This window comes from Rhinopithecus roxellana, chromosome 12, assembly GCF_007565055.1.
Source record: "Rhinopithecus roxellana isolate Shanxi Qingling chromosome 12, ASM756505v1, whole genome shotgun sequence".
Lineage (NCBI taxonomy): Eukaryota > Metazoa > Chordata > Mammalia > Primates > Cercopithecidae > Rhinopithecus > Rhinopithecus roxellana.
In genome coordinates this window covers 119,681,668-119,706,694 of record NC_044560.1, presented here as the reverse complement: position 1 = coordinate 119,706,694, position 25,027 = coordinate 119,681,668, and the positions used below count along the sequence as shown (strand labels likewise).

Genomic DNA, 25,027 nt, shown 5'->3' with positions numbered 1-25,027 from the left:
TGACAAATTACCACAAACTTAGTGGCTTCAAGCTACACTCATGTATTCTCTTACAGTTCTGAAAGGCAGAGCTATGAAGCCGCGTCAGCAGGTGTTCCTTCGTCTTCAAGGCCAGCAGCATAGCTTCCATCTTGCAATTTCTTTTTCTCTCTGACTCTGATCCTCCTGCCTCCCTTTTATAAAGAGGACCCTTGTAATTATGTTGAGCCCACTTGGGCAATGCAGGATTATGCTGTTGAGAACTATCTATTTAGGCTTTAACCTCTTCCCTGGCATACAACTCCTGAAATCTTAGAATTTCCAAAGTGATGTCTGTGAACCCAAAATATCAGAGACAAGTCTCAATTTAGAAAGTTGATTTTACCAAGGCTAAGGACACACCCGTGACACAGCCTCAGGAGGTCCTGACACGTGCCCGAGGTGGTCGGGGCACAGCTAGGTTCTATACGATTTTGGGAGACACGAGACATCAGCCGGTATATGTGAGATGTACATTGGTTTGGTGCGGAAAGGTGGAACAACTGGAAGTGAGGGAGGGGCCTTCCAGGTCATAGGTAGATAAGAGACAAAACAGTTGCATTCCTTCAGTCTCTGATTAGCCTTTCACTGAATACACAGTTTACATGTGAGAGGAGGGCAGAGGAGTAGTCACGTATGCCTTAGTCTGGCTTAGTGAAATAGGGCAGAGGAAGCAATCAGATATGTATTTATCTCATGAATTCTGTGTGTCCTTTGTCCATAAAGGATTTCCTTGTGGGCAAATTGTGAGAGAGGTATGTGGTTAGTAATCAAATGGGAGGCAAGTTTGCCTGAAGCAGTTCCCATCTTGACTTCCCTTAGGCTTAGTGATTTTGGGGTCCAGAGTTTTTGTTGTTGTTTTTGAGACAGAGTCACCCAGGCTCTGTCACCCAGGCCGCAGTGCAGTGGCGTGATCTTGGCTCACTGCAACCTTTGCCTCCCAGGTTCAAGCGATTCTCCTACCTCAGGCTCCCAAGTAGCTGAGATTACAGGCATGTGTTAATTTTTGTACTTTTAGTGGAGACGGGGTTTCCTCATTTTGGCCAAGCTGGTCTTGAACTACTGACCTCAAGTGATCTGCCCACCTCAGCCTCCCGAACTGCTGGGATTACAGGGTTGAGCCACCACGCCCTTTTGTTTACATGTCTTTTGTATGCTAATGAGATGGCCGGTGGCTGGTAGCCCCTGGGTAGCTTCAGGATGGGGTTGGTCACCAGAAAGACCAAGGCAGGACTAGACAGTGGGGACTTTCAGCTCCACCCTCCGACCTCCGGGGAGGGGAGAAAGAGTAAGGGTTAAGTCGATCACCAAGGGCCAGTAATATAATCTTGCCTGTGTAATGACGCCACCATAAATGCTCAGAGGACAGGGTTTGAAGAGCTTCTGGATAGCTGAACATGTGGAAGTTCCTGGAGGGTTCCCAAGGAAGGCGTGGAAGCTCCACACCACCTCACACATACCTTGTATTTCTACACGTTTCTTCCTCTGTGTTACTCAGAATAGCCTTCATGATCAACCGGTAAATGTCAGTATTTGCCTGAGTTCTGTGAGCTGCTTTAGCAAATTACTAATAATTGAACCCAAAAGGGGACTGTGGGAAGCCCAGCTTAAAGCCAGTCAGCCGCATGTTCCTGAAGTCCGGACTTGCAACTGGCATCTGAACGTGAGGCAGTCTTGGGGGCTGAGCCCTCAAGCTCTAGGATCTGGTTCTGTCCCCAGGAACGTAGTGTCAGAATTGAGCTGGAGGACACCCAGCTGGGTGTGTGGGGAAAATTCCTTGCACATGTGGTCATGGAAGGCTTCTGTATTGATTGCTGTGGTGTAAGAGCAGAGGAAAAACGGTTTTTTTTTTTCCATTTTCAGGATAATGTCCTCCGCCCCCAAGATCCTTAACTTCATCACTTCTGCAGAGTTCCTTTTGCTGTGTAAGGTGCCATATTCATGGGTTCTGAAGATCAGAATGTCCATATCTTCTTTGTGGGGGCCATAACTCTGGTCTGCCACAGTCACTAATGCCCCAGTGCCCTCGTCCCCCCACCCCATTCCCAGGCAGATGAAGTCAGGTATCCCCCTTAGCCTGATGTGGCTGGCATGGCACACAGTGCTAATTAGAGGCCCCTCCTGGACCATGGCGCACCCGCATGGGACCCCACCCCTTCTTGCCCGGTGAGTGTTGCTGGAAAAGAGGGTCCCAATCCAGACCATGAGAGAGGTTTCTTGGATCTTGCGCAGGAAGGAATTCAAGGTGAGTCAGCATGGTGAAAGAAGCAAGTTTATTGGAAACTGCTCTGTCACAGAGTAGGGCGTTCTCAGAAAGCAGGAGAAGGAATGGGAAACTGCAAGCAGCTGTCATTGAACCTGGAATGTGCAGATGAGCTCACTAAGGTAGGGGCTATTTGTGCTATCAGTGACCATCCTTCAGCCGAAGCCTGGGCATTGGTGTTATCTCTGAGTAAAGTGGGCTGCACTCTCAGGACACCTGGACATTCTGCAGGCTTGGGGGGAGATGTTCTGTGTGTCCATAAACTTTCTGTAATTATAATAGGTGGTCAGCTCAGGATGTGGCTATTTTCAGACTGTAAGCATGAACCTTAGAGCGGGGGCCTTGTGAACGTCTAGCTACTCACTTTAAGATAGAGTCACCCTGGTCATGTTTTATTAAACCAGAGGCCTGGTAACCAGGAGAGGGATCCCTCTCACAAGAGCTCTAACAAGAGGTGGGGGTTACCTCTTACTGGCTTATGTTTCGGAGTCTGCAGGGCCACCTCCCAGGTTCCAGCATTCTCGAGGGCCTCCCAGGACCCAGCCGGTAGTCATGCTCACACCTTGGGCCAGGGAATGGCCACAGCAGAACTGTGTCTCTGAGATGGGGTTTCAGCACACTGAGGACTTGGTTGAGTTAGTCAACAAGTGTTTACTGAGCACCTGCTCTGTGCTAGGTCGGTTCTCAGCCCTGGGAGGAGAGCGGCGAACAAAACAAAGTCTCCGCTTTCCAGCCCAGATCACTGTGTGTGTGTAGGGAGGCAGGAGGTACTACCCACATAAACACCCACATAAACAAGCTGTTTTCGGAAAGTGGTAAGTGTTGTGTGGAAAATGGGGCAATACAGTACTACAGCATGGGGCAGCACTGCCGCGCAGAAACATAATGTGAGGCATATAGTTTTACATTTTCCAGTAGCTACATTGGAAAGAGTAAAAAGCAACACATTTATCTTTAGAGTTAATTGTGTTTTGTTTTGCTTTGTTTTTGAGACAGGGTCTCACTCTGCTACCCAGGTTGGACTGCAGTGGCATGATCTTAGCCCACTGCAACCTCTGCCTCCCAGGCTCAAGCAATCCTCCTATCTCAGCCTCCCAAGTCGCTAGGACTGCAGGCACACACCATCACACTCAGCTCATTTTTTAATGTTTTATGGAGACAGGGTCTCACTACATTGCCCAGGTTGCTCTCAAACTCCTAGGCTCAGGCGATCCTCCTGCGTCAGCCTCAGAGTATTGGGATTACAGGCATGAGCCACTGTGCCTGGTCTATTAGTTAATTTTAATAAGATATTTAACTGACTGTATCCAAAATATTAACATTTCAACATGTAGCCCATATAAACAATTATCAGTGAAATAGTTATTTTTTCATACTAATAGTTTACATATTTTTCATACTGTCTTTGAAATCTGATACAAGTTTTATACACACAGTCCATCTAGACCCTTAATTTTTAATGGAGATACCTGATCTGTGCTTAATTTCATAAAATTAAGAAAAGTAGACTTTACTTTGGAAATGATCTGTGCTTAATTTCATAAAACCTTTGGAAAAGTAGAGTCACATACCCAAGTTGTTCCAGGACATACTTTAGAGTTTTACAGTAACCAAATGGAGTATCAGTTTTTCATTTTAAATTGACAGTAAATGACTTTTAATAATTTTAGCAATAATTTTTAAATTATTTTATTACTGTTTTCATAGTGAATTGATTGGAATGAAAATGAGTTCCAGGCTGGGCACAGTGGCTCGTGCCTATAATCCCAGCACTTTGGAAGGCCTAGGCAGGCTGATTACTTGAGCCCAGGAGTTGGAGACCAGCCTAGGCAACATAGCAAAACCCTGTCTCTGAAAAATACAAAAATTAGCTGGATGTGGTGGTGGGTGCCTGTGGTCCCAGCTACTTGAAGGCTGAGGTGGGAGGATCGCTTGAACCCAGGAGGTTGAGGCTGCAGTGAGCCGAGATCACACCACTGCACTCCCGCCTGGGCAACAGAGCAAGACCCTGTCTCAAAAAAAAAAGAGAGAGAAAAGGAAAAAAAGAAAATGAGTTCCTGAGTTGTACTAGTCTTATTTCCTGTGCTCCGTTTTCACATGTGGCTAGTGGCAGTCACATTGGACAGCATAGGTAGAGACTGACACAGGGCAGAGATTCTTTGAGATGGGTGGATAGAGGGGCCCCCTTGAGGAGGTGATCTGACCACATCTTCCCTCCTCCACTCCAGCAACCCTAGGCATGCCACCAACATTTTCCTTGGATTTCTGCAAAGCTACCTAGTGAGTCCTCTCCTCACTCCTGCTCCCTCTCCTAACACACAGTTTACCCACCATATAGACATGCCCCAGGTTTTTGTTCCATGTTGTCTGATGGTGTCACTCCCCTGCTCAGCTCTCCCTCTTCCCCCAGTGATGTCACACTTGGGATCAAATCCAACCTGTTCAGCACCCGCTTCATGATCCAGCCCCTCTTGCCTTAGCCCACCCTCCCCCCTGCACTCACTCTGCCTCAGTACACTGACCTTGCTGTCCTCACACCAAGCCTGTGCCCACCCAGGATACTGGCACCTGCTGTGTCTCTACCTAGAGTGCTCTTCCCCTAGCACCCACATGGCTCACACTCTTATATTTGGACCTCAGCTCAATGTGACCTCAGAGACACCTTCCCTGACCATTCCACAACTCTAACCCCTGCCCTGGCCTGTTTATTCTTCATAGCAAATGACCATGACTATCATTGGTTTTTCTTTTTCATTTTTTTTGAGATGGAGTGTCACTCTGTCACCCAGGCTGGAGTGCAGTGGCGTGATCTTGGCTCACTGCAAGCTCCACCTCCCGGGTTCACGCCATTCTCCTGCCTCAGCCTCCTGAGTAGCGGGGAGTACAGGTGCCCACCACCTCGTCCGGCTAATTTTTATTATTTTTAGTAGAGACAGGGGTTTCACCGTGTTCACCAGGATGGTCTCGATCTCCTGACCTCGTGATCCACCCGCCTCGGCCTCCCAAAGTGCTGAGATTACAGGCCTGAGCGCCCGGCCTGTCATTGTTCTTTATATGGACTTGCTTTCCCTACTGGAATGTAAGGTGCTTGGGAGCCAGCACTCTTCCACTGTAACTCACTGCTCTCTCCCCACTACCTGGGACAGCTGGACACCTAGTAGGTGCTCAGTAAATACTTGTCAAATGGATGGCCAGAGGTCTGTGCAGTCTTTATTTGCCTCCTGTTCAAGAACCTGCTGCAATCTTAGGCACAGAAAGTGTTGGCCATGCCCTTCCCTGACCGTGAGAGGGTGAGGGGGGACAGAAATGCACCAGGTATTCTGACATCTGTGTGTGTGTCTGGGTGTGTGTGTGCGCCTCCAGGTTAGGGGCCTGTGCACTCTGGCACTGCCCAAAAGACCCAGTTGGCCTCATGACCTGTCTTCTCCCCACAGCCCTGCTTTACCAGCTCTCTGCCCCTCTCTGAGTGTGGACCCTAAAGGGGGAGGAAGGGATGCCAGCTGCACGGGGGAAATCCAAATCCAAGGTAAGTGGCAATTCCTGTTTCTTCAGGAACATCCCATCGTGTCTTGAGAGATGTGGACCATTTGCTTTCCTTCCATGGAGACTTGTTGCCTGTTGGAGATCCATCCAACACCTAGCACTTGGTTTTCTTCCATTGCCATGGGGATGAGAGCCTGAGAAGGGCCCCGCAGCCAGGAAACTGCCCAGCGGGCCTCTCTCCTTTCCCCAGTGTGCACATGGCCACTTGCCTGTTGGTTCAGCATTTCTAGGGGCTTTGCTAGTGCCGGGAGAAATGTCGTCCTCTCTAGAGGAAGATGAGAGCCACTGTGATTTCTCCGCATGGAGATAAATGCCCAGATGGGGCCTGCAGTAGCAGAAGGGATTTGACATATGCTCTGGAGTTCGTTTTGTTGTGTGGTTTTGTTTCTCCTTGTAAAACCCATATTTACATGTAGGAAATCTCTCCAGCTAAGGTCCCAAGACTCAGAGGCACCACATAGCCCTGCTATTCCATTGAGTGCATTGGCGCAGGCACTGAGGTGGTATGGGCAGCCTCCTGTGGTCAGCATGCTCCACCACTGTCAATCATCAAGTGGTTTTTACAACAGGCATCTCAAATGCAGTTTCCCATAACAAGCGTGTTTGCTTTTGGTTACGTGTATTAGTTCCCCCTTGCTGCCGTAACATTAGCTGCAAACTTGGCAGCTCAAAACAACACGTGTTTATTATCATGCAGTTTTGTGATTGGCGTTCAGGCACAACATGGTTTAGCTGGGTCATCTGCTTTGGAGTTCACAGGGCTGAAATCAAGGTGTCGGTCGGCTGTGTTCTCATTTGGGGCTCAGGTCCTCTTCCAAGCTTGCTGGTTATTGGCCAGATTCAGTTCCTTCTCACACTTTCCACCTGACCCTCATTTTTCATCTTCAAGACAGCAAGAACCAGTAACCAACTGGCCAGGTCAAGTCCAAGATAATCCGCCAAGGTCAAGTGGTCAGTAACCTTGATAGTACCCTCGGAGAACCTTTTGTCATGTGTAACATATTCACAGGTTTTTTGGAGAGCATGTGGTTAGGAGATTAAATCAGGAGCTACACTATCTGGGCTGAACCCTAGCTTCTCCATTAACTAGCTGTGAGACCTGCAGGAAGTTTTCTCCTCTCTCTGGGCCTCCGTTTCCTCATCTGTAACATCCTGTGATTCTGCTGACAGTGCCTCTGTCACTGATTCACATGAGCACTAAGTGAACCAGCACAGTCAGCTGCTTAGAAGAATGCCTTGACTTTGTAAATGCCTGGTCGATCCAGGCTGCCGCGTGTTCTTAATGCAACATAATTTTAATAACAGCTATGTCTTCTATTGTATTTTATTTAATTTATTTAACACACCTGCCCCTTTTGGCCTCAGAACCCTGAATGCTTCCTGAATGATTCTTGGTACCTCGTGTCTCCCATGTTTAAGATGTGTGCACCGTTTCCTCCAGCCACGTGGAAGCACAAGTCCATGGTGAATAGACATTTGATTTTTCATTTCAGGCACCTATAACATTTGGGGACTTAGCCATCTACTTCTCCCAGGAGGAGTGGGAATGGCTGAGCCCCATTCAGAAGGATTTGTATGAAGATGTCATGTTGGAGAATTACCGGAACCTGGTCTCACTTGGTAAGGCTCTTCTTCCCCAACAATCCAGAACCAGCCTACTGAGGGACATGCATCACTCTGGGTCTGGTCCGGAAAATGGAAACCACTGCAGTTTCTTTTTTTAAAGAGCTTTATTGAGATATAATTCACATACTATACAATTCACCCATAAAAAGTGCACAATTAAATGGTTTTTATAATAGTGTATTCAGGCCGGGCGCGGTGGCTCAAGCCTGTAACCCCAGCACTTTGGGAGGCCGAGACGGGCGGATCATGAGGTCAGGAGATCGAGACCATCCTGGCTAACACGGTGAAACCCCGTCTCTACTAAAAAATACAAAAAACTAGCCAGGCAAGGTGGTGGGCGCCTGTAGTCCCAGCTACTCGGGAGGCTGAGGCAGGAGAATGGTGGGAACCCGGGAGGCGGAGTTTGCAGTGAGCTGAGATCCGGCCACTGCACTCCAGCCTGGGCGACAGAGCAAGACTCCATCTCAAAAAAATAAATAAATAAAAAATAATAGTGTATTCAGAGTTATGCATCCATCACCACAATCAAGTATATTTTCATTATTCCCACCCCAAAACCCAGTACCCGTAAGCAGTCACTCTTCATCTCCCCCAACCACTCATACCCCTCAGATTGGGCAACTACTAGTCCATTTTCCATCTCTATGGATATGCCTGTTCTGGTCCTTTCATACATATGAAATCATAAATACGTGGCTTCTTTCATTTACGATGTTTTTGAGGTTCATCACGTTGTAGCATGTGCCAATACCTCATTTCTTTTCATTGCCAAATAATATGTATTGTATGGATAGACCACATTTGTTTATCCAGTCATCAGTTAATTGACGGGCATTTGGCTTGTTTCCACTCTCGTTATTTTGATTTGCTGCTATGAACATATACAAGTTTTTTCTGTGGATGTATGGTTTCATTTCTCTGAGGTGTATACCTGGGGGTAGAATTGATGGGTCATATGGAAACTCTGTAGGTAACTTTTGAGTTCTTTCGATAAGACTTTTTTTTTTTTTTTTTTTTTTTTTGGAGACAGAGTGTTGCTCTATCTCCATCTCCAGGCTGGAGTGCAGTGGCGCGATCTCGGCTCACTGCAACCTCCGCCTCCCAGGTTCAAGCGATTCCCCTGCCTCAGCCTCCCAGTTAGCTGGGATTACAGGCGCGCTCCACCACAGCTGGCTAATTTTTTGTATTTTAGTAGAGACGGGGTTTCGCCATGTTGGCCAGGATGGTTTCGATTTCCTGACCTCATGATCTGCCCACCTCAGCCTCCCAAAGTACTGGGATTACAGGTGTGAGCCACCGTGCCCGGCCCTCTTTTGATAGAATTTAAGGAATTGATTTTTTTTTTTTTTTTTTTTTTTTTTGAGACGAAGTCTCGCTCTGTCGCCTGGGCTGGAGTGCAGTGGCCGGATCTCAGCTCACTGCAAGTTCCGCCTCCCGAGTTCACGCCATTCTCCTGCCTCAGTCTCCTGAGTAGCTGGGACTACAGGCGCCCACCACCGCGCCCGGCTAGTTGTTTGTATTTTTTAGTAGAGACGGGGTTTCACCGTGTTAGCCAGGATGGTCTCGATCTCCTGACCTCGTGATCCGCCCGTCTCGGCCTCCCAAAGTGCTGGGATTACAGGCTTGAGCCACCGCGCCCGGCTAAGGAATTGATTTAAGAGGTGTTGTTGAACGGTGAATTGTGGACATTGATGTAACTGCAGGATGCTGCCACCATCCCTGGGGTTGGAGGGACAAAGGGAAGAGTTTAGGGTTTTTAGGGCTTCAAGGAAGGTCTCCTCGGATCTGGGACTCAGACTTCTGAAGGAGGGGGCAGTGTGCCACCTGATTTGTTTATACTTCTGAGGGGCCAGATGAAACTGGTTCTGGGAATACAGAACTAAAAAAAACCCAAACATTGAAACCAGCAAAGCCTGTTACTGGTGGATGTTGACAGGAAGCAGCTGGTGAAGCAGAAGTGAAGACAGCAAAGCCCCAGCCCTGGCACACAAAACAGACAATAGAAGGGTGGGGGTCTGGAGCAGAAAGACAGTAAGTTCATAACCAGCCTCAGGAGCTTCTGACCCAATTCTCAGGAAAATAGTTTGCTTTGTAGAATTAAAGTTTAACAACTCTACTGGCTATAATTTAGATTTCTGCCTCCACGTGTGAGATTTAAACAACCAAACTCAACACCGCACAGTCTTAACACCAGATGTTTGGGGATTTTCCCACACACACCAAACAGTTCTCCAGCAGACTCCAGTGGGGTGTCCTCCAATTCAATTCTGACAGTGTCTACCTGGAGATAGTGTCAGATCCCACAGGGTAAGGGCCCAGTCCCACAAGACTGTCCCCTACTTCAGAGGCCTTCTGACTGACCAGCTCTAAATTCGGGGATTCCCATGACCCTCTCCTCAAGTTCAGTCATTTGCTAGAGTAGCTTTCAGAACTCAGGGAGGCGCTTTACTTACACTTACCAGTTTAGTGTAAAAGATTTTACAGAGGATGCAGTTGAACAGCCAGATGCAAGAGATGCAGAGGACAGGTTATGGGGGAGGGGCACAGAGCATGCACCCTCTACTGCACCACCTTCCACATGGTCAACAACCCTGAGGCTCTCCAAACCCAGTCCACTGGGGGCTTTTAAGGAGGCTTCAGGTAGGCAAGGTTGATTAAATCATTGGCCATTAGTGATCGGCTCAACCTCCAGCCCCTGACCCCTCCCCGGAGGTCAGGAGGTGGGACTGAAAGTTCCAACCCTATAATCACATGATTGGCAACCGGCCCCCATCTGAAGGCTGTCCAGGATCCCCCAGCCACAGTCTTCTCATTAACATACAAAAGGCACATATGCAGGAGATTCCAAGGGTTTAAGAAACTGTGTGCCAGGAAACGGGAGTGAAAAGCAAATACAGTATTTCTTATTAGAAACCACAATATCACATTCCCCATTCTCCAGCTGCCCTTCACATCCTGCGTGCTCCCTTCATGTTACTACACCTGCATTCCTGTTGATGCAGAGCGTGGCTCTGACTTCTGTGGTGCCCACATTTATGATCATTTCCCATGTTTGTCCCATGTACAGGTCTTTCCTTTCGGAGACCAAATGTGATCACCTTATTGGAGAAAGGGAAAGCACCCTGGATGGTAGAGCCAGTAAGACGACGCCGGGCTCCTGGTGAGTGACAGAGAACATATGTCTCAGTCTACTGGGGCTGCTGTAACAGAATGCCGTACACTAGGTGACTTACAAACAACAGAAATCTACTTCTCACAGTTCTGGAGGCTGAGAAGTCCAAGATCGATGCCTGAGCAGATTTGGTGTCTGGTGAGGACCACTTCCTGGTTCATAGGTGGCACCTTCTTGCTGTGTCTGCACATGGAGGAAGGAGTAAGGGAGCTCTCTGGGAGAGAGATTATAGGTGATTTTAGATGATATTAATCTCATGCATGAGGGTTCCACCTTCGTGATTTAAACACCTCCCAAAGGCCTTACCTCCTAATACCATTACCTTAGATAGTAAGATTTCAACATAGGCATTTGGGGAGACACCAAACGTCTCCCCATAGATAGACGTTCAATCTATCGCAGTGTAGAAGCAGGTATTCTGCATAAGAGCTCATGTGATTGTGAGGGGCAGTCTCTTTAAGAGATTATTTGTGTGCCTCTCCCACTGAAAGACCCCAGGCCTGTGCAGATAATTCAAGTCTCTTCAGTATGAGTCCTGGAGGAAGAAAAGGCAACATTTAATAAGCCCTTACTAGGTGTCAGGCACTCTTCTAAGTTCAGGGTCTTCCTCCCAGTAGCCCCATAAGGTGGGTGCTGTTATTACCCCGACTTTATAGATAAGCATACTGAGGCCCAGAGAGGTTTGTTGACTTGCCCAAGGTCACCCAGCTAGGAAGGAGCAGCAGAGGAGGGTTTGAGGCCCAGCCTCTGCCTGTTTCCAGAAGCTCAGCTCTCCACACCCTTATGCCTACCTGTCCCCCTGCATCTCTGCTTCCGTTTTTCCCTTCAGAGAAGGTATGCATGCCCTCTCTGATAATACTTATGATAACATTCAAATCTGCATGATTTTTGTGATTCCTTTAAAAATATTTTTTAACTCTTTTCTCCAAGTGTTCTTTTCAGCCACTTTTCAAGGATTCATTTACAAATGGGGTCCTCTTTGGTTGGCCAAGTTGTATATTTTGTACGTTTGTTTCTTTAAGTAGCATTCATTGAGTTTCTGCGTAGATGGGATGCATCATCTAGGGGCTAGGGATCAACATTTTGGTGTAGGCTGGGATAAAACGGTACCACCTCGAGTGTCTGGCTTTGGTGACCTCCAGGTTCTGAGGGTGTGTAATGAGAAGCCAGATGGAAGCGCAGTGCAAAAAAAAGACACATATGCATTATTTTACATCTTCATTTCAACATGAAGAAATATCCTTTATTAAAATACTGTTTTTAAGTTTAGAAGAAACCTAGTCATATAACAAAGTTTAGAAAAAGGAAAAGATAAAAACAATTACATAGCGTTATCACTGATTACTTGTTTATTTTATGAAATTGGATTTCATGGTTATTATAAGGTTTATGTATTTCTGCCTTTTTCACATTTTGTTTTAGTAGAAATGTTCTGTTACTAGTCTCTCACGTCGTATTTTCCATTTAGATTCTAATTTATTATTATTAACATCAGCGTATCTGCATTAAGTGCTTTTACCTGTTTTCTGTAGTACTGAGTCACAGAGGGGGAGCTCCAGATACTTGTGAATTACTTTGCAGAAGACTTATCAGATCACCAGCCCCCAATAAAAAAACCCTAGGCACTAGTCTTTATCTAGCAGACAACATTTCTCACAATTGCCAGGTTTCACAATTGTGAAATTTCACAAACTGTGGGTGTGTTGTCGCAATTTGTTGCAGGAGGAATGAAGTGCAGCCTGTGTGACTGCACAGGGACACAGCTCCTAAAAGCTGTGACCAGTTTCCTCTGGACTCCGCCCCATTTCCCTTTGTACACTTTGCTTTGAATCCTTTTGCTATAATAAATCACCATGACTACAACTTAAAAAGGAGAATTATCAAATCAGCACCATCAATAGCAGTGGGGTTTGATTTTCATACTCACTAGTATTGGATATTGCCATTAAAATGTTTCTCTTCATTTAGGAAAATAAATTAATAGCAGTCAGCATTTATTGAGAACTTACTTTGTACAGATTCTATGCTAAAGCCTGTAAGTTCAGCATCTCATTTAATCCTCACAACACTCGTAGAAACCTCTGTCATTCCCAAGTGACAAGATGAGGGTTTGAGTCTCAGAAACGTTCTTGCCCAGGACCTCCTGTCCGGCAGGCGCAGTAGCAAGGTTTGAAGCCTTGGTCGTTCCCCTTTTTCAATTTTTTTCTCTTTAATTTTTACAGTATATAGAAGGTGTATATATTAATATTTACAGGGTGCATAGGATATTTCAATACAGGCATATAATGTGTAAGAACCCCATCAGGGTATATGAGGGATCTGTCACCTCAAGCTTTTATTATTGTTTTTATTACAAACATTCCTGTTGTACTCCCTCAGTTATTCTAAAATGCACAACAAAGTATTGCTGACTGTATTCGCCCTGTTGTGCTATCAAATAGTAGATTGTATTTATTGCATCTGACTTTATTTTTGTACCTAGTAACCGTCCCCTTTTCTCTGCCTACCCTTCCCAGCCTCTGGTAACCATCCTTCTACTCTCTTATATCCATGAGTTCAATTGTTTTCATTTTTAGCTCCCATAAGTGAGTGAGAACATGTGAAGGTTGTCTGTGTCTGGCTTATTTCCCTTAAAATAATGTCTTCCAGTTCCATCCATGTTGTTGCAGATTACAGGATCTCATCCTTTTTTATGAATAAATACTACTCCATGACTGTTGATGGTCATGTGGCTGTTGTGAGTAGTGCTGTGATAAACATGGAAATGCAGATATCTTTTTTATATACTAATTTAGTTTGGGGGAGAGGGTTATATACCAAGCAGTAGGATTGCTGAATCATGTATTAGTTCTATTTTTAGTGTTTGGAGGAACCTTCCCATACAGTTCTCAGTAGTGGCTGTACTAATTTACATTCCCACAGTATACGAGGGTTCCCCTTTCTCCGTATCCTCACCAGCATTTGTTTTGCCTGCTTTGGGATAAAAGTCATTTTAACTAGGGTGAGATGATACCATGTAGTTTTGATTTGCATTTTTCTGATTATCAGTGACGTTGAGCACTTTCTCATATGCCTGTTTGCCATGTATATGTATGTCTTGAGAAATGTCTATCAGATCTTTTGCCTATTTTTAATTGGATTATTGCTTTTTTTCTATAGAGTTGTTTGAGCTCCTTGCGTGTTCTATGGTTATCAATCCCTTGTCAGATGGGTAGTTTATATTTTCTCCCATTCTGTAGATTATCTCTTCACTTTGTTGATTGTTTCCTTTGCTGTGTCCAAGCTTTTTAACTTGATAGGATTCTATTAGTCCATTTTTAGTTTCATTGCCTGTGTTTGTGGGGTATTACTCAAGAAATCTTTGCCCAGACCAATGTCCTGGAGACTTTTGCCAGTGTTTTGTTTTAGTAGTTTGATTGTTTTAAGTCTTAGATTTGTCTTTAATCCATTTTGATTTGATTTTTGCATATGGCAAGAGATAGGGGTCTAGTGTCTTTTGCATGTGGATATTCAGTTTTTCCAGCACTATTTATTGAAGAGACTGTTCCTTCCCCAATATATATTTGTAACATCTTTGTTGAAAATGAATTCACTGTAGATATATAGATTTATTTCTGGGTTCTCTATTCCGTTCCATTGGTCTGTGTGTCTGTTTTTATCTCAGTACCATGCTGTTTTGGTTACTATAGCTCTGTAGTATAATTTGAACTTAGGCAATATGATTCCTACCGTTTTATTCTTTGTGCTCAGGATGGCTTTGGCTATTCTGGGTCTTTTGTGGTTCCATATAAATTTTAGGATTATTTTTTCTATTTCTGTGAGGAATGTCTCTGGTATTTTGATAGGGATTGCATTGAATCCATAGATTAATTTGGGTAGTGTGGGCATTTTACTAATAATTATTCTTCAAATCCATGAGCATGGACTATCTTTTCATATTTTGGTGTCCTCATCAATTTCTTGCATCAGGGTTTTGTAGTTTTCATTGTAGAGTTCTTTCACTGCTTTTGTTAAGTTTATTCCTAGGCATTTGATTTTATTTGTAGCTATTGTAAATGGGATTACTTGATTTCTTTTTCTGATTGTTCACTGTTGGCATATAGAAATGCTGCTGGATTTTTATATGTTGATTTTGTATCCTGCAACTTTACTAAATTTATCAGTTGTAATAGTTTCTAGGGTGGGCCGGGCGCGGTGGCTCAAGCCTGTAATCCCAGCACTTTGGGAGGCCGAGATGGGCGGATCACGAGGTCAGGAGATCGAGACCATCCTGGCTAACACTGTGAAACCCCGTCTCTACTAAAAAATACAAAAAACTAGCCGGGCGAGGTGGCGGGCGCCTGTAGTCCCAGCTACTCGGGAGGCTGAGGCAGGAGAATGGCGTAAACCCGGGAGCCGGAGCTTGCAGTGAGCTGAGGTCCAGCCACTGCACTCCAGCCCGAGCGACAGAGCGAGACTCCGTCTCAAAAAAAAAAAAAAAAAAAAAAAAAATAGTTTCTAGGGTGGATTTTTTACGATTTTCCAACCAAAAGATCATATCATCTGCAAAGAAGAATAATTTGATGTCTTCCTTTCCAACTTGGATGCCTTTTATTTCTTTCTCTTCTCTAAGTGCTCTAGGACTTCCAGTGTTATGTTGAATGTAGAATAATAGCTGTGAAAGTGGGCATTCTTTTTATGTTCCTGATCTTAGAGGAAAGGCTTTCAGGGTTTTTTCCCATTCAGTATGATACTAGCCATGGGTCTGTCATATACAGCTTTTATTGTGTTGAGGAATGTTCCTTTATACCCAGTTTTTTGAGGGATCATGTCATGAAGGGATGTTAAATTTTATCAAATGCTTTTCAACATCAACTGAAGTGATCATATGTTTTTGTCCTTCATTCTGTTTATATATATCATTGATTTGCATATGTCAAAGCATCTGTGCATTCCTGGGATGAATCGCTCTTGTTCATGATGAATGATCTCTTTAATGTGTTGAATTCAGTTTGCTAGTATTTTGTTGAGGATTCTTGAGTTAATATTAATGAAAGATATTGGTCTATAGCTCTTTTTTTGATGTGTCCTTGGTTTTGGTATTAGGGTAATACTGGCCTTGTAGAATGAGTTTGGAAGTATTCTCTCCTCCTCTATTTTTTGGAATAGTTTGAGTAGGATTGGTATTAGGTTTTTTGTTTGTTTGTTTTGTTTTTTTAAGTATTTGGTGAAACTCAGCAGTGAAGCTATCAGGTCCTGGGCTTTTCTTTGCTGGGAAACTTTATTACAGCTTCAATCTCATTGTTTGTTATTGCTCTGTTCAGGTTTTGGATGTCTTCATGATTCAGTCTTGGTAGGTTGTATGTGTCTAGGAATTTATCTGTTTATTCTAGGTTTTCTAATATATTGGCCTAGGCTGCTCATAGTAGTCTCTAATGATCCTTTGAGTATCAGCTGTAATCATTCCTTTTGCATCTCTGGTCTTATGTCTTTTTTTCTTTTTTTTTTTTTTTTTTTTTTTGAGACGGAGTCTTGCTCTGCCGCCCAGGCTGGAGTGCAGTGGCCGGATCTCAGCTCACTGCAAGCTCCGCCTCCCGGGTTTACGCCATTCTCCTGTCTCAGCCTTCCGAGTAGCTGGGACTACAGGCGCCCGCCTCGTCGCCCGGCTAGTTTTTGTATTTTTTAGTAGAGACGGGGTTTCACCGTATTAGCCAGGATGGTCTCGATCTCCTGACCTCGTGATCCGCCCGTCTCGGCCTCCCAAAGTGCTGGGATTACAGGCTTGAGCCACCGCGCCCGGCCATGTCTTTTTTTCTTAATCTGATTAAAACTTTGTCAATTCTGTTTATCTTTTTGAAGAAATTTCATTTTGTTGATCTTTTGTGGGTTTTGTTGTTGTTGCTGTTGTTGTTTTGAGACAGAGTCTCGCTCTGTCACCCAGGCTGGAGTGCAGTGGCACGATCTCGGCTCACTGCAACCTCCACCACCTGGGTTCATGCAATTCTCCTGCCTCAGCCTGCCAAGTAGCTGGGATTACAGGCATCTGCCACCACGCCCAGCTAATTTTTGTATTTTTAGTAGAGATGGGGTTTCACCATGTTGGTCAGGCTGGTCTTGAACTCCTGACCTCAGGTGATCTGCCCACCTTGGCCTCCTAAAGTGCTGGGATTACAGGTGTGAGCCACCACGCCCGGCCTCTTTTGTGGTTTTTTAAATTTCATTTCTGCTCTTATCCTTACTATTTCTTTTTTTCTGCTAACTTGTGATTTGGTTTGCTCTTGCGTTTCTAGTTCATTAAGATGCATCATTAGGTTATCTGAAGTTTTTCTACATTTTTGGTGTATGTGTTTATTGTTACAAATTCTCTTCATACTGCTTTTACTGTATCCCATAGGTTACAGCATGTTTTCGTATGTTGTGTTTTCATTATCATTTGTTTCAGGGAATTTTTAAATTTTAATTAAGAAATTTCTTCAGGCCGGGGGTGGTGGCTCATGCTTATAATCCCAGCACTTTGGGAGGCAGAGGTGGGCAGATCACCCAAGGTTGGGAGTTCGAGACCAGCCTGGCCACCATGGTGAAACGCTTTGTCTGCTAAAAATACAAAAAAGCTATCTGGGCATGGTGGTGGATGCCTGTAATCCCAGCTACTCAGGAGGCTGAGGCAGGAGAATTGCTTGAACCTGGGAGGTGGAGGTTGCAGTAAGCCGAGATCGCGCCATTGCACTCTAGCCTGGGCAAGAACAGCGAAACTCCGTCTCAAAAAAAAAAAGAAATTTCTTCATTGATCCACTGGTCATTCAGTATTATATTTTTAAATTTCAATGTGTTTGTAACTTTCCAAAGTTCTTCTCATCATTGATTTCTAGTTTTGTTCCATTGTGATCAGAGAAGATACTTGATATGATTTCAATTTGAAAGACTGTTTTTTTTTTTTTTTTTGAGACAGGGTCTTGCTCTGTCACCCAGGCTGAAGTACAGTGGTGTGATCACGACTTACTGCAGCCTCAACCTTCTAGGCTCAAGAAATACTCCCATCTTGACCTACTGAGTAGCTGGGACTACAGGCATGTGCCACCACGCCTGGCTAATTTTTGTATTTTTTTTAAAGATGGGATTTCATCATGGTGCCCAGGCATTGGGCTCAAGCAGTCCACCTGCCTCAGCCTCCCAAACTGCTGGGATTACAGGTGTGAGCCAGTGCACCCAGCTTTTTTTTGGATTTTTAAGACTTGTCTTGTGTCCTAATATTTCATGGTCTATACTTGAGAATGATCCATGTGCTGAGGAGAATGTGTAACCTGTAGTCATTGCATGAAATTGTCTAAATATCTACTAGGTCCATTAGGTCCGATGTTTCTTTGTTGATTTTCTGTCTGGATGATTTGTGCAATGCTGAAAATGAAGTGGTTAAGTCTCCAACAATTATTGTATTGTGGTCTGTCTTTCTCTTTAGCTCTGAATATGTTTGCTTTATATATCTGGGTGCTCCATTATTGGGTGTGTATATATTTACAATTGTTATATCCTTTTGCTGAATTGATCCTTTTAGCATTATATGACTTTCTTTGTATCTTTCCATACTTTTTGTCTTAAGCTTTATTTTATCTAAGTATAGCTGCTCCTGATCTTTTTTGGTTTTCATTTGCATGGGATGTTTTTTTCCCTCCCTTTATTTTTAGTCTATGTGTGCCTTTATAGGGAAAGCATGTTTCTTGTGGGGAACAGTTCATTGGGTCTTTTTAAGAATTCATCCAGCCACTCTGTGGCTTTTGATTGGAGATTTAGTCCATGTACATTTAATATTTATAAGTAAGGACCTACTACTGACATTTTCTTATTTGTTTTGGTTGTTTTGTGGCCCTTTCTTTTTCCTTCTTGTCTTCCTTTTTGTGAAAGTGATTTCCTCTGATGGTATGTTTTAATTTCTTGAATTATATTTTTTTGTGTATCTCTTAATGTATTTTTTTATTTGATGTCACCATGAGGCTTGTAAATAACATCTTATAACCCATTAATTTAAACTGATGACAGTTTGTGCAAAAACAAACCAACAAACAAGCAAAGAGAAACTAATAAAAACTATAATTTAAATTCATCTCCCCTGCTTTTTAACTTTTTGTTGTTTATATTTTAATACTGTGTGTGTCTTAAGTTGTAGTTGCCATTTTTGATCAGTCCATCTTTTAGTCTTCCTACTTAAGATATGAGTAGTTTACACATCACAATTACAGTATTATAATATTTTGTATTTATCTGTGCACTTACTATTGCTAGTGAGTGTTGTATGTTCAGATGGTTTTTTATTGGCAATTAACATCCTTTTCTTTCAGATTGAGGAACTCCCTGTAGGATTTCTTGTAGGATAGGTCTGGTGTTGACAAAATCTCTCAGTTTTTATTTGTCTAGGGAAGTCTTTATTTCTCCTTCATGTTTGAAGGGCATTTTCACTGGATGTACTATTCCAGGATAAAGGTTTTTGTTTTCTTTAGCACTTTAAATATATCATAATTCTGTCTCCTGGCCTATAAGGTCTCCATTGAGCAATCTGCTGCCAGATGTATTAGAGTTCCTTTATATGTTATTTGTTTATTTTCTCTTTTGGTTTTTAGGATCACGTCTTTATCCCTGACGTTTGGGAGTTTATTAAATTGTCTTAGCCTTCTCTGGATTAAAGCTGCTTGGTTGTTCTGTAATCTCCTTGTGCTTGAATTTTGACATCTTTCTCCCGGTTTGGAAAGTTCTCTGTTACTATCTCTGAATACACTTTCTACCTCAGTCTCTCTACCTTCTCTTTAAAGCCACTAACTCTTAGATATGCCCTTTCGAGACTCTTTACTAGATCCTGTAGGCATGCTTTAGTATGCTTCTTCCCTTTGACTCCTCCAACTATATTTTCAAATAGCCTGTCTTTAGTCTCACTTATTATTTCTTCTGCTTGATCAATTCTGCTGTTGGGAGACTCTGATGCATTCTTTGTCCGTTGAATTTTTCAGCTCCAGAATTTCTGCTTGATTCTTTTTAATTATTTAAATATCTTTTTAAAATTTATCTGATAGGATTCTGAATTCCTGCTCTGTGTTATCTTGGATTTTGTTGAGCTTCCTCAAAATAGTTTTTTTTTTTTTTTTTGAGACAGAGTTTCCCTCTGTCCCCAAGGCTGGACTACTACAATGATGGCATGATCTCGGCTCACTGCAACCTCCGCCTCCTGGGTTCAAGTGATTCTCGTGCCTCAGCCTCCCAAGCAGCTGGGATTACAGGTGTGTCCCACTCTGCCCAGCTAATTTTTTTATTTTTATTTTTAGTAGAGACAGGGTTTCACCATGTTGGTCAGGCTGGTCTTGAACTCCTGAACTCAGGTGATCCACCTGCCTCGGTCTTCCAAAGTGCTGGGATTACAGGCATGCTCCACCACACCTGGCCAAGATAGCTATTTTGAATTTTCTGACTGAACGGTCACATTATCTCTGTCACTCCAGAACTGGTCACTGTTGCCTTATGTAGTTCATTCGGTGAGGTCATGTTTTCCTGGATGGTCTTGATGCTTATGGATGTTTGTCAGTACCTGGTCATTGATGAGTTAGGTATTTATTCTTATCTTTGTAGTCTGGGCTTGTTTGTACTGGTCCTTCCAGAGAAGACTTGCCATGTATTCAAAGGGGCTAGGATGTGTCTTTGTTCATTGCAGCCATGTTTGCATTAGGGATCACCCCATGGCCAGGAACTCTGTGACTCTTGTAGACTCACAGAGGTACTGCCTTGGTGGTTTTTGGTAAGATCCAGGAGAATTCCCTAGATTACCAAGAAGTTATTCTTTTCCCTTACTTTCCCTGAATGAATGGAGTCTCTCTCTCTGTGCTGAGCTGCCTAGAGTTGGGGAAGGGGTGATAGAAACACTCCCATGGCCACCACCACTGGACTGTGCTGGGTCTGACCTGAAGTCAACATAGTACTCATTCTTGCCCAAGGCCTGTGGCTACCACTGCCTGGCTACCACAGATGTTTATTTGAAGCCCAGGAGGTCTTCATTCATCAGGTGGTAAATTCTTCCAGGCCTGTTTTTCCCTTCAGGGCAGTGAGTTCCCTTCTGGCCCAGGGTAGGTCTAGAAATATTGTCCAGGAGCTATGACCTAGAATGAGGCCTTCAAGACACTGCTTGGTACTTTATTTTACTGTGGTTGAGCTGATATCCAAGTTGCAAGACAGTGTCCTCTTTACTCTTCCCTCTCCTGCTGGAGCTGCCAACTGTGCTGCCTGGAGTTGGGAGAGAGTTGATACAAACACTCTCTGGCCACTCCAGCTGGTGTGTCACTGGGTAGCATGTACCCTAAGTCCACTGGTTCTGAGCCAAGCACAGCACTAGGACGTGTCCAGGAATTGCAGTCCTTGTGACCTAGACTGCCTTTCAGATTTACTTAGGACACCAGAGTGTTTTAGTCTGTAGTGGGGGTACTTGCTGGAACTCAAGTTTCCACCACTGTGGTGGACAATTCTCAGGCTAGAGTTGATTTAAGTGCTTCCTCTGGGGGTGCTGGCCAAATTCTGCCCCACGTTGCTTTCTGCTGTGACAGGGCAGCACAGAGTTCCAATGCAAAGTCCCACCATCACTCCATTCTTCCTCCTCCAAACACATAGATTCTCTCTTGTTGCCATGCTGCACTGCCAGGCATTGGGGGAGGGGTGGTGCAGGCAAATGATGACTGTCTTTTCTACCCTCCTCAGTGCCTCTTTCTTTGAATACGATGTTAAAACCTGATACTTTGATTGCTCACCTAATTTTTGGTTCCTATGAAGGTGTTTTCTCATGTGGATAGTTGTTCAATTTGGTGTTACTGCAGAGGGGACAATCGCTGAAGGGCTCTGTTTGGCCATCTGGCTCCTCCACTTTCTCCTTTTTTGTTGTTTTGTTTCTTGAGATGGAGTCTTGCTCTGTCGCCCAGGCTGGAGTGCAGTGGCGCAATCTCAGCTCACTGCAACCTCCGCCTCCTGGGTTCATGCAACTCTCCTGCCCCAGCTTCCTGAGTAGCTGGGATGACAGGCACACACCACCACACCCAGCTAATTTTTGTGTTTTAGTAGAGATGGGGGTTTCACCATGTTGGTCAGGCTAGTCTCGAACTCCTAACCTCGTGATCCACCCACCTCTGCCTCCCAAAGTGCTGGGATTAAAGGTGTGAGTCACCACGTTTGTTTGTTTGTTTTAAGGAGATAGGGACAGGGTCTTCTGTTACCCAGGCTGGAGTGTAGTGGAGAAGTCATGGCTCGCTGCAGCCTTAAACTCCTGGGCTCAAGCAGTCCTCCTGCCTCAGCCTCCGAAGTACCAGTTTGTTTCTTGAGCCCTTATGAATAGACTGGATATCCACGTGGGTTTACCCGTACTGGATAGGCCATAAATCTTTCTTGTAGATTTGCTAGCATTTGTTTTCTGTTTTTAATTATTCCCATGAATTGTTTTTTCATGATCTTTCTCCTTTTATCTAACAATGACTTTGTTTTTTCATTTTCTGCTTGTATAGTAAGCTTTCATATAGAAAATGCATTAACCATATGACATTACATTTTACTTCAAATATTTCCACATGCTTTCCTAAGACTTATTTTATTTACCTCTTATTTTTCTATTTGGTTATATGAAAGTTTTTTTCATTTTTGTGTGATTGGAAGTGTTGGCATTCACAATGTAATTTTTCTTTATTTCCTTAGTTAGAAATTCATCTGGTTTCTAGAATTTGTTGTATATTTCCTATTATTTTAGTTTGTAATGGTTTTGTACTTTATATTGAACTAATTCACCTGGTATTAATTTTGGTGTATGGTGTGGTTTAAGGATTTCCACATTGAAGATGGGGAGATGGGCTGAGAGGATATGTTAGTATTCCACACAAGAAGGAACAAAGGAGGGTACCAAGGAAAAGGAAGGGAAGCTAAGAGTTTTAGGAAAATGTGAGAGGGAGAATAACTGACGTGACTTAATGGGATGTGGGGTGGGAAGAACTACAGGAGGAATCCAGGGTTTCTTGTTTTGCTGATGCTGCTAACTTCACTGTAAACATTTCCATTGTCTTCCTCTGTTAATTCCTTATTTTGTCTGGTGGTGTTCTGGAACTTCTACTATTAATAATTATAATGGTAGCTACTACCAGTTATTAAGCAACTGCAGGTCGACAAAGCTTTCTCTAGAACCCTTGGAGCAATATGTGTTTCACAATTCAGAACTGTGCAGATTTTAGAAAGGAAAACAGGTCATATACTTTATGTGGCATAACATACCCAGCAGGGGCTGGAGCAGCACCCCAAAATCAAACACACTGAGATAGCTACGAAAACTAGACTTCCCAAGAGCAATAAATGGAGGCTATGAACAGCCTTACTGCATTTCAGATGGGGTTTCACTCCAAATGTCCAAACATTCAAAAAGAAAAAGAAAAAAGGAAAGACTTTGGTTCTCAGCTTTTTGAATACTGGAATGGCAGATTAGAGGTCACAGCATGTGCCAGAAATTTCGCACATTATTTCCAATTCTCATGAAAATCTTGTGAGGTAGGTGATTATATCTATATTTTCAAGATAATATGCTTATGGTAATAGAGTTAACAAGTGAGTCACAAGCTTATGTAGTTAAATGAAAAACACCACAGTTAATTCAGTAATGTCTGTGTTTAAAGCACAGCTAGGAAATAGAAATATAATATGAGCCACATTTGTACTGACAAAATCTTTAGTATCCACATTCAAATAAAAATTTAAAAACAGTGATATGGTTTGGATCTGTGTCCCCACCAAATCTCATGTTGAAATTTAATCCCCTGTGTTGGAGTTGGGGTCTGGTGGGAGGTGACTGGATCATGGGGGTGGATTTCTCATGAATGGTTTAGCACCATTCCCTTGGTGATGTCTTAGCAATAGGGAGTGAGTTCTTACAAAATCTGTTTGTTGTAATATGTGGCACCACCTCCACACTCTGTCTTTATCCTTGTTTCACCATGTGATGTGCCTTCTCCTACTTGTACTTTCACCATGAGTAAGTGCTCACCAAGGCCTCCCCAGAAGCCAAGGAGGTGCCAGCACCATGCTTGTACAGCCTGCAGAACATGAGCCAATTGAACCTATTTTGTTTATAAATTACCCACTCAAGTATTTATTTATAGCAGTATAAGAACTTCCTAACACAAACAGGTAAAATTAATTTTAGTAATATATTTATTTAACCTAATGTATCCAACATATTATATCATATAACCAGTATTTTCACAATGAGATACTTTACACTTTTTTGTAGTAAATCTTCACAATCTGGCATATGTTTTATACTCATAATATACCTCAAACCCAGCCACATTTCAGTTCCTCAGTAGCTACAGGTGACTAATGGCAACTACATTGGATAGCATAGTTCTAAACCTGTGTTTATCATTCCACATTCACTCAGGTTTATAGTCAGTTTGCCACACAAGTAGTTATTTTATATCATCTTGGACTTTGACACCCTGTGCCAGCCATATTGGTCTATTTTACTAAATAATAGATTCCTTCTTTTAGCCTAATCTCTTACCTGTTTTTCTGAGTTTTTCCTGCTTCTTGTTAAAGTCCTCACCTTTGTAAACATCTACATACAGTCATATGCTGCATAATGATGTTTCAGTCAACAACAGACTACATAAACGGCCACGGTTCTATAAGATCATAACACTGTATCTGTACTGTACCTTTTCTACATTTATGTATATTTAGATACACAAATACTTATCATAGTGTTAAAATTGCCTACAGGATTCAATATAGTAACATCACGTACAGGTTTGTAGCCTAGGAACAGGCTATACAATATAACAGAGGTATATAGTAGGCTATACTATCTAGGTTTCTGTAAATCTACTGTAAGATGTTTGCACATTGATGAAATTGCCTAACAATGCATGTCTTACAACATATCCCCATTGTTAAGCAACACGTGACTGTACTCAGTTCTAATTGTTACTAGTTCTTTTTCAATTTGATCTTAAGAATACATTTTTTTATAATCTACAACTTTATTAAGGTAAACATCATAAAAGTCACTATATCTAGAATATAGATTATATCATAAAAGTCACTATATCTAGAATATAGAATATAGATTTTGGATAAACTTACAGACTGTGTAACCATCAACATAATCCAGTTTTAGAACATTTTTATCACCCCTGTAAGATTCCTCATGCCCATTTACAGTTAATCCTCATTCCTACTTTGAGTTCCAGGCAACCACTTATCTTCTGTTTCTGTAGATTTGCCTTTTCTGGACACATTCTCCAATAAACATATGTTTATCCAGTGAACAACCTGTGGAGTTCAATGTGCAGTATATGGCATAAAAGTTATCCTATAAATAAAATCTTGACTTACTCATTTTCCAATTACAGACTCTTCTGAATTCTGGTTAT

The 25,027-nt window shown here is 43.1% G+C and overlaps 1 protein-coding gene across 5 annotated transcripts in view; it reads left to right on the top strand.

Moving 5' to 3' along the window:
• Nucleotides 1-25,027, top strand: part of ZNF667 (zinc finger protein 667) — a 37,450-nt gene that overhangs the window by 8,797 nt on the left and 3,626 nt on the right. For 2 of the 5 annotated variants that reach the window (XM_010387038.2, XM_030942763.1), the window contains 3 exons: nucleotides 5,716-5,807; nucleotides 7,318-7,444; nucleotides 10,518-10,610. In XM_010387038.2, the coding sequence (XP_010385340.1) occupies nucleotides 5,775-5,807; nucleotides 7,318-7,444; nucleotides 10,518-10,610 (253 nt within the window). In that variant the 5' untranslated portion in view covers nucleotides 5,716-5,774. The other 3 variants (XM_030942764.1, XM_030942765.1, XM_030942766.1) reach the window with 3 other exon arrangements.